Raw genomic sequence first — 10656 nt, 5'->3', positions numbered from 1 at the left:
GTCGGTAGGCAATAGGATAAATACTTCCAGCTCCTCGGGCTGGTGCGAATATTTCAATGTCCGTATGTGCCAAACCGTTGGTATATGACACACCTATACGCGTCTCTCGCTCGCTGCGCTCGCTCGAAAACTATAGCCTAACCTAAAACCAATCCATCTTGCGTTTATTATTCGAAATGATGGCGACATATTTCAAATTTGCGAACGTGTCGGATCGGTTGTGGGGTTGGACTAGATTTTTACGAGCGAGCGCAGCGAGCGAGCAACGGTCACAATTTCCAAGCTATACATATACCATATATTGTCTTGCATATATTTCGTGCTTGTACCTAATTTTGTCAGCCATTTCGGACATCACATTGCACTGTACTATGAGGAAACGGTACTAATTATGTGAAACTATTGGTAAACCGTAAACATTTGTCAGAAGGCAATAGGATAAAGACTTCCGGCTCCTCGGGCTGGTGCAATATATATCAATGTCCGTATGTGCCAAACCGATGGTTTGTGACACACCTTTACGCGTCTCTCGTTCGCTGCGCTCGCACGAAAGCTATAGCCTAACCTAAGACCAATCCATCTTCCGTTCATTATTCGATATGGTGGCGACATATTTCAAATTTGCGAACGTGTGGGATCGGTTGTGATGTTGGACTAGATTTTTACGAGCGAGCGGAGCGAGCGAGCAACGGTCACAATTTCCAAGCTATACATATAACTTATATTGCCTTCCATATATTTCGTGTTATTACCTAATTTTGTCAGCCATTTCGGACATCACATTGCACTGTACTATGAGGAAATAGTACTATTTATGTGAAACTATTCATAAACTGTAAACATGTGTCGGTAGGCAATAGGATAAATACTTCCAGCTCCTCGGGCTGGTGCGAATATTTCAATGTCCGTATGTGCCAAACCGTTGGTTTATAACACACCTATTCGCGTCTCTCGCTCGCTGCGCTCGCTCGAAAACTATAGCCTAACCTAAAACCAATCCATCTTGCGTTCATTATTCGATATGATGGCGACATATTTCAAATTTGCGAACGTGTCGGATCGGTTGTGGGGTTGGACTAGATTTTTACGAGCGAGCGCAGCGAGCGAGCAACGGTCACAATTTCCAAGCTATACATATACCATATATTGTCTTGCATATATTTCGTGCTTGTACCTAATTTTGTCAGCCATTTCGGACATCACGTTGCACTGTACTATGAGGAAACGGTACTAATTATGTGAAACTATTGGTAAACCGTAAACATTTGTCAGAAGGCAATAGGATAAAGACTTCCGGCTCCTCGGGCTGGTGCAATATATATCAATGTCCGTATGTGCCAAACCGATGGTTTGTGACACACCTTTACGCGTCTCTCGTTCGCTGCGCTCGCACGAAAGCTATAGCCTAACCTAAAACCAATCCATCTTCCGTTCATTATTCGATATGGTGGCGACATATTTCAAATTTGCGAACGTGTGGGATCGGTTGTGATGTTGGACTAGATTTTTACGAGCGAGCGGAGCGAGCGAGCAACGGTCACAATTTCCAAGCTATACATATAACTTATATTGCCTTCCATATATTTCGTGTTATTACCTACCTTTGTCAGCCATTTCGGACATCACATTGCACTGTACTATGAGGAAATAGTACTATTTATTTGAAACTATTCATAAACTGTAAACATGTGTCGGTAGGCAATAGGATAAATACTTCCGGCTCCTCGGGCTGGTGCGAATATTTCAATGTCCGTATGTGCCAAACCGTTGGTTTATGACACACCTATACGGGTCTCTCGCTCGCTGCGCTCGCTCGAAAACTATAGCCTAACCTAAAACCAATCCATCTTGCGTTCATTATTCGATATGATGGCGACATATTTAAAATTTGCGAACGTGTCGGATCGGTTGTGGGGTTGGACTAGATTTTTACGAGCGAGCGCAGCGAGCGAGCAACGGTTACAATTTCCAAGCTATACATATACCATATATTGTCTTGCATATATTTCGTGCTTGTACCTAATTTTGTCAGCCATTTCGGACATCACATTGCACTGTACTATGAGGAAATAGTACTATTTATTTGAAACTATTCATAAACTGTAAACATGTGTCGGTAGGCAATAGGATAAATACTTCCGGCTCCTCGGGCTGGTGCGAATATTTCAATGTCCGTATGTGCCAAACCGTTGGTTTATGACACACCTATACGGGTCTCTCGCTCGCTGCGCTCGCTCGAAAACTATAGCCTAACCTAAAACCAATCCATCTTGCGTTCATTATTCGATATGATGGCGACATATTTAAAATTTGCGAACGTGTCGGATCGGTTGTGGGGTTGGACTAGATTTTTACGAGCGAGCGCAGCGAGCGAGCAACGGTTACAATTTCCAAGCTATACATATACCATATATTGTCTTGCATATATTTCGTGCTTGTACCTAATTTTGTCAGCCATTTCGGACATCACATTGCACTGTACTATGAGGAAATAGTACTATTTATTTGAAACTATTCATAAACTGTAAACATGTGTCGGTAGGCAATAGGATAAATACTTCCGGCTCCTCGGGCTGGTGCGAATATTTCAATGTCCGTATGTGCCAAACCGTTGGTTTATGACACACCTATGCGGGTCTCTCGCTCGCTGCGCTCGCTCGAAAACTATAGCCTAACCTAAAACCAATCCATCTTGCGTTCATTATTTGATATGATGGCGACATATTTAAAATTTGCGAACGTGTCGGATCGGTTGTGGGGTTGGACTAGATTTTTACGAGCGAGCGCAGCGAGCGAGCAACGGTTACAATTTCCAAGCTATACATATACCATATATTGTCTTGCATATATTTCGTGCTTGTACCTAATTTTGTCAGCCATTTCGGACATCACATTGCACTGTACTATGAGGAAATAGTACTATTTATGTGAAACTATTCATAAACTGTAAACATGTGTCGGTAGGCAATAGGATAAATACTTCCGGCTCCTCGGGCTGGTGCGAATATTTCAATGTCCGTATGTGCCAAACCGTTGGTTTATCACACCTTTACGCGTCTCTCGCTCGCGGCGCTCGCTCGAAAACTATAGCCTAACCTAAAACCAATCCATCTTGCGTTCATTATTCGATATGATGGCGACATATTTCAAATTTGCGAACGTGTCGGATCGGTTGTGAGGTTGGACTAGATTTTTACGAGCGAGCGGAGCGAGCGAGCAACGGTAACAATTTCCAAGCTATATGTTACGCCACGAGGCTTAACACAGGCTGTATTTTCTAACCGTCACTCGCGGCCCTACAATGTCTCAGTCAGATCGTCTTATCTGACCGCCGGATCATATACAATGTATCGACGAGCGCATAGCTGTCGCCAAGCAGCGAGTTCTCGAAACGTCGAATTTGGTCCGTTACGTTTTCCACGCAAGAACAGACATACGTGATCATAGGCGCGAACGGTGGCGTGACCTAAGTATAGTGGGGGTCGTCTTAAAGATGAGACAAAAAAATCATCAAAGGTCGATCAGTTCCTTGTGACGCGTCGAACGTTACACTTTGAGTCAAATTCTGAACGCCAATTCAAGTCGATCCGCGACATAGCCAAACATTCGCTTATTTTATTAAGTATAATATCGTGCTACGTCCACCAAGAGACTAAACTCAATTGTAAGAGCCTTGCTCTATATTGTATACATCTATATTATCTGCGTGCGATAAAGTTGTTAATTGTTTATATCTTTTCAATCGTGTAGACTAATTGTTGGAAATATATATTATTATAATTCTGTGACTCTCAGTGTTATACCGCATCAACCACCCCGATTATCCTAACCGAAATACGGGGATCGAACTATTCGTGGTGTCGATTATTCTAATCGTAACGGGAATTTACGACTCTCGTTGACGCGTATTCTAACGACCGCGTCTCCCCGCGATAGCTCGAAATTACATGGTCCTTCGAGCCGGATTCAGTGTCAAGTGAAGAGTGCACGCCAGTGACACCCACTACAATACAGTGCCACGTGAATCCAACACAACCAGCAGCGGAAGCGTTACCACCCCAGCGAGGTCAGTAACGTTAAGGGTCGACACATTTGAAGAGGTATAATTCGGTGGTTGAAACGCAACCACACATCCTCCTACCGCAAGGTGGATAATCGCCAACAGAAGTAAGTCCAAACGATTTCACTATCAATTACATAAAAAATAATGTCAACCGGAGACGAGCTCGCCAACTTGCGTCGTCGCCGGGGCTACTGTAGCGCCCAGTTTACACGCCTCGCAAAAAAACTGGAAGACATCGAACAATCAGGCTGTCCGGACGAGATCGACTTGCTTCAAATTAAAGAACGTCTAGAAACCTTCGAGAAGGAAATCCGTGCATTACAACACCAGATCGTAACTTTAGACGAGGGAGAGATCGCGCGCGGCAGTGAGCTAGCGGAAGAATACGAAAGGCTGCAATGCCGAGTAGCCAAACAATTAATCAATACACGACGAAGTACGCCGTCACAGTCGACAAGCGGCGAATCAGCCGTCGGCCGCGAGTCCGCGTCGCTCAAACTACCGGAGGTTCGCATACCTACATTTGATGGCGCCCTCGAAGATTGGCAGTCGTTTCACGATGCCTTCTCATCAGCGATAGATAGAAATGAAAATTTAGCACCGGTTCAGAAATTTCATCATCTCCGAACAGCCCTGACTGGCTGGGCCGCGCGAAGCATACAGTCATTACCCATCACCGACGCAAATTACGCAATCGCCATGGACGCTCTTAGGGAAAAATTCGACTGCCACCGTCAGATCTGCATGCGTCACTGGGATTTGCTTTTCGACTATCCCAAAATAACTAAAGAAACACCAGAAGCTATAGACGATCTTATCGAGACAGTTAAAGTACATCTCCAAGCGTTAGAAAGACTCGGGGACCCAGTCACGTCAAACGCCATTCTCATAAAGCTTGTCACGTCGAAGTTACCCTCAGCCGTTGTTCGCGAATGGCAACATACCCTACCGGACAAGAAATTGCCGCCATATACGCATTTAGTAGATTTTCTGAAAACACGGACGAATAGCGACAGAGCGTGTTCATCATTAACCGTCAAAAAGGGGGCGTCCGATCAACACGACCGTCGGCGACAGGACACGCCGCGAAGCTATACATTCGTAACTACACATAATACGTTGTTGTGTCCGAACTGCCACGGACAACACGAATTATGGAATTGCCATGTCTTCAAAACGAAGACGCCCAAAGAACGCCTGGAAATCGCCAAAAGGGCGTCGCTCTGTACCAATTGTTTAGGCAAGGGACACGCTCTCACTCAATGCTCCGCGGGATCATGTCGCATCTGTAGACAGCGACATCACACGTATCTGCATCAAGGCCAGGGGCATAGCAAAACACGAACACGTGTCGGCCGAACATCGAGCGGTCGATCGTCAAGCGACCGATCATCCAGCGGTCGATCTTCGCCCAGTTCACCGTCCCCGCGTTCGTCACATCGTTCGAGACGCTCATCTTCGTCTCCCCGATCGTCTCGCCGGTATTATCGCCGAGAGTCTCCCCGAGAGTCTCCCCGAGCGTCTCCCCGAACGTCTCCCCGAGCGTCTCGTCGAGATTCTCGCCGAGAGTCTCCCCGAACGTCTCCGCGAACATCCCCGACACGCGAATCTCGGTTACCGCGATCGGCGGCATCGGGATCGACCATATCGTCCAGTCCTAAACGACACGGAAAACAATGACGTCATCAGACGAGCCTGTTAGGGACCGAACCACAGAAAACGGACTCATCGACCCCGCTCCCTTTTGAACCATTGCAACACGACTTGTTAGTCACAGCGCAGGTCAACATCTTGAATAATGAAATTCAACCAGTTCGTTGTAGAGCTCTGCTAGATACCGGCTCTAGCATGAACTTTATCACCGAAAGGCTCGCTAACTCATTAAAACTCAATCAACAGAAATGTTCGGTCCCAATCGGAGCACTCAACACGTTATCGACGACCTCGAAACGCTACATCACGGCCACGATCACCTCTATTGACGGCACATACGAACGCAACTTGACGTTTCTGATCATACCGACTATCGCGTCTTGGGTCCCAAACCAACCCGTAGATCGCTCAACAATACAGATACCTAGGAATCTCCAATTAGCCGATCCAAGATTCCATAGACCTGCTCCGATCGAAATATTGTTGAGCGCCGGACCAACACTAGCATCACTCTGTGTCGGCCAACTTGATATCAGTCAAGCAAACGGGCCCGACTTGCGTCTGCAAAAGACGAGATTCGGATGGGTCATCGGGGGGAGCCCAACCTCACAATCATTAGCATACGCATTTCACACCTCCACGACGGCTTTACAGGCAGACCTCGCCCGTTTTTGGGAAATCGACGAGGGTCCGCCCACCGCACGAATTTCGGAAGCGGAACGACAGTGCGAGGAGCACTTTCGAAATCACGTTCAACGCAACAACGAAGGGCGATACGTTGTCGCTCTCCCATTCAACGAAACAACTCCTCCGCTTGGATCTTCGAAAGCCATGGCAATGAAGCGACTCACTTCCCTCTGCCGTCGATTCCAACGAGACAAACAATTCGAAGCCGACTATCACGCCGTAATACAAGAATACTTGGAATTAGGACATATGACGAAGATCACCACGGACCACTGCACGGACGACGGATATTTTCTGCCACATCACGGCGTGATCAAAGAATCCAGCCGGACTACAAAACTCCGAGTTGTGTTTGACGGATCTGCACCAACCACCACCGGAGTTTCATTAAACGACGTACTTCATACGGGACCGAAACTACAAGACGACATATTTCTTATCCTTTTAAGATTTCGTTTTCATCAGTATGTCGTTACAGGCGATGTCGAAAAGATGTATCGACAATTTCTTGTGCGTCCAGAGGATCGGAAATTCCAACAAATCTTGTGGCGCAACTCTGACGGAGAAGTTGACACCTATCAACTTAACACAGTGACATTCGGGCTGTCAGCGGCCCCCTATCTAGCCATTCGGTGCCTCAAACAACTGGCAAACGACGAGGGACATCGATACCCACGAGCAGCGATGGTCTTACAGCGAGACTTCTACGTCGACGATGTTCTCACAGGAGCCGATACAAAGAACGAGGCACAACTACTGAGAACGGAGCTCATAGAATTGCTTAAACTAGCCGGCTTAAACATCCGAAAATGGGCAGCGAACGACCGGGCACTGCTACGAGGACTTTCCGAGCAGGACATAAACGATAAGCTGCTACTAGGCGAATCGCAAACTTTCAAAACTCTGGGTGTTGTTTGGAATTCCTTTGACGATTCGATCCTATATTCCGTCAAAATCAATCCTACCGCCTCTCGAATTACGAAGAGAACAATCAGCTCCGAAATTGCCAAGATCTACGACCCTCTTGGATTACTGGCACCAGTGATCGTTCGCGCTAAGATGTTGCTCCAACGACTTTGGACTTTAAAACTTGACTGGGACGAATCTCTTCCGGCTGACGTACACACAGAATGGAGCAAATATTATTCACAGCTACCTTTGCTAAATAACGTGAAGTTTCCACGTAAAACTATAATCAAGACTGCAGCGGAAATCGAATTACACGGATTCTGCGACGCCAGCGAAAGGGCGTATGGGGCATGCGTCTACCTTCGCACCATCGCTCCGGATGGTCATGTTTGGACACGACTCCTCACTGCAAGGTCAAAGGTGGCTCCACTCAAATCACAAACCATTCCAAGGCTGGAACTAAGTGGAGCACTTCTTCTCGCATCATTGGCCACTACAGTCCTTCAAGCGTTACCAAGCAAAATTTCTCGGACCGTTTACTGGACTGATTCTACAATCGTTCTACACTGGATTAATACATCACCTCACACGCTGAAAACCTTCGTCGCCAATCGTGTGACAGAGATTCAACAAAAGACTCACACCTCAGATTGGCGCCACATTCCCACTACCGATAACCCTGCCGATCTCATATCTCGAGGCCAATCACCCCAAGACTTCCTGCGATCTACCATTTGGCAACATGGACCAGAATGGCTCCAACAACCTGAAAAATACTGGCCGTCGTGGAACCCAATACCATTAGTTGAAATACCAGAGCAAAAGAAGGCAACATGTCTGTCCGTGACTCCGCCTGACCACAGTCTACTGGAGAGATATTCTTCTTGGCCCAAGCTGATAAGAATTGCCGCTCGTTGCCTCAGATGGAGGCAAAAACAGGATCGGGGGGGACCTCTAACCACACATGATTTAACCGATGCGCATAACAAATTGGTCAAATTGTTACAACTCTGTTATTTTCCAGATGAAATACGTACTCTCCGCACAGATCGAAATGCTGCAGTGAAGGGGAAGCTGCAACGACTCAATCCATTTCTGGACAAGGACGAGATATTGCGAGTCGGAGGCCGACTCAGTCATTCACCAATGCCCTTCACTCAAAAACACCCGATCATTCTACCCAAATCCTCAGTTACAGCACTCATAATCGAGCATGAACACCTCCTAAATCTCCACTCCGGAACTCAAGCTACCTTATATGCCTTAAGGAGATCTTACTGGCCTATCGACGGCCGTAGTCAAGTTTGGAGCACGCTGAAGAAGTGCGTACGTTGCTGCCGAGCCAATCCACCTCCAGTAGAGTACGTAATGGGCGACCTTCCAGCTGCACGGATAACGGAATCTCGTCCATTTACTAACGTCGGAATCGATTATTGCGGACCGTTCTACATCAAGGAACGAAAGGATCGCAACCGACGAAAAATCAAGGTATATGTAGCAATCTTCGTATGCCTTGCAGTTAAAGCAGTCCACCTCGAGCTGGTCACCGATCTCACTAGCGAGGCCTTCATTGCTGCTCTGCGAAGATTCATCGCTCGCCGAGGATTCTGTGTAACAATTTATTCTGACAACGGCACCAACTTCGTTGGCGCCAACAATGAATTACGAGAGCTCCGAAACCTCCTGCAGTCCGACGATCATAAGGTAAAGATTCAGTCCTTTTTAGCCGATCGACGAATCGAATGGCACTTCATTCCTCCCAACTCACCTCACTTCGGCGGGCTGTGGGAGGCTGCGGTGAAGTCCTTCAAACGACATCTCAGACGTGTCGCAGGTAACGAGCTCTTAACATACGAAAATTTGAACACACTGATCATTGAAATCGAGTCTATCCTCAACTCCCGTCCTCTGACTCCAATATCATCTGACCCAAACGATCTTCTTGTCCTTACTCCCGGTCACTTCCTCATCGGAGATGCACTAACAAGCTTTCGAGAACGAGATTTCCGGGACACTCCATCCAATCGTCTCTCCAGCTGGCAACACATTCAAAGGGTCAAACAACATTTCTGGCGCCGCTGGCATCGAGAATACCTGAACGAGTTGAACATCCGAAATAAATGGAGCAAGGGCAGTCACGACATCCGAGTAGGCACCGTAGTAGTCCTCAGGGAGGATAACGTACCATCCATGCAATGGCCTTTGGGCCGCGTGATCAAGGTCCATCCAGGAGTCGACGGAATCATACGGACCGCTACCGTGCAGACGGCAACAACTACCCTGGATCGTGGCGTCAAAAGACTGGTCCCCTTACCCATTCACCCAGATCCAGACGAGTCCGACCACCCACACGGAGCGAAGGAGATTCGCCAGCGACGCACCTGACTCCACACCATATCATTTGATCGGTACCCTCTCAACGGGGGGAGGATGTTACGCCACGAGGCTTAACACAGGCTGTATTTTCTAACCGTCACTCGCGGCCCTACAATGTCTCAGTCAGATCGTCTTATCTGACCGCCGGATCATATACAATGTATCGACGAGCGCATAGCTGTCGCCAAGCAGCGAGTTCTCGAAACGTCGAATTTGGTCCGTTACGTTTTCCACGCAAGAACAGACATACGTGATCATAGGCGCGAACGGTGGCGTGACCTAAGTATAGTGGGGGTCGTCTTAAAGATGAGACAAAAAAATCATCAAAGGTCGATCAGTTCCTTGTGACGCGTCGAACGTTACACTTTGAGTCAAATTCTGAACGCCAATTCAAGTCGATCCGCGACATAGCCAAACATTCGCTTATTTTATTAAGTATAATATCGTGCTACGTCCACCAAGAGACTAAACTCAATTGTAAGAGCCTTGCTCTATATTGTATACATCTATATTATCTGCGTGCGATAAAGTTGTTAATTGTTTATATCTTTTCAATCGTGTAGACTAATTGTTGGAAATATATATTATTATAATTCTGTGACTCTCAGTGTTATACCGCATCAACCACCCCGATTATCCTAACCGAAATACGGGGATCGAACTATTCGTGGTGTCGATTATTCTAATCGTAACGGGAATTTACGACTCTCGTTGACGCGTATTCTAACGACCGCGTCTCCCCGCGATAGCTCGAAATTACACTATACATATACCATATATTGTCTTGCATATATTTCGTGCTTGTACCTAATTTTGTCAGCAATTTCGGACATCACGTTGCACTGTACTATGAGGAAACGGTACTAATTATGTGAAACTATTGGTAAACCGTAAACATTTGTCAGAACGCAATAGGATTAAGACTTCCGGCTCCTCGGGCTGGTGCAAATATATCAATGTCCGTATGT

General features: G+C 46.7%; 1 protein-coding gene across 2 annotated transcripts; it reads left to right on the top strand.

The window, feature by feature from the left end:
• The first annotated feature begins 4959 nt into the window (after positions 1-4959).
• LOC126927869 (uncharacterized) lies at positions 4960-10024 on the top strand. Of its 2 annotated transcripts, XM_050743842.1 has the most exons (3): positions 4960-5053; positions 5775-5845; positions 5963-10024. In XM_050743842.1, exons 1-3 carry the CDS (start codon positions 4996-4998, stop codon positions 9695-9697), a joined length of 3864 nt encoding a protein of 1287 aa, XP_050599799.1. In that variant the 5' UTR covers positions 4960-4995; the 3' UTR covers positions 9698-10024. The 2 variants fall into 2 exon arrangements, with proteins under 2 accessions (XP_050599799.1, XP_050599798.1); XM_050743841.1 differs by having other exon boundaries at positions 5775-10024.
• Positions 10025-10656: the final 632 nt, after the last annotated feature.

The sequence above is a fragment of the Bombus affinis genome, unplaced genomic scaffold, assembly GCF_024516045.1.
Source record: "Bombus affinis isolate iyBomAffi1 unplaced genomic scaffold, iyBomAffi1.2 ctg00000288.1, whole genome shotgun sequence".
NCBI classification, from domain to species: domain Eukaryota; kingdom Metazoa; phylum Arthropoda; class Insecta; order Hymenoptera; family Apidae; genus Bombus; species Bombus affinis.
The sequence above is the reverse complement of the archived record's forward strand: the minus strand, read 5'-3'. Positions and strand labels throughout refer to the sequence as shown.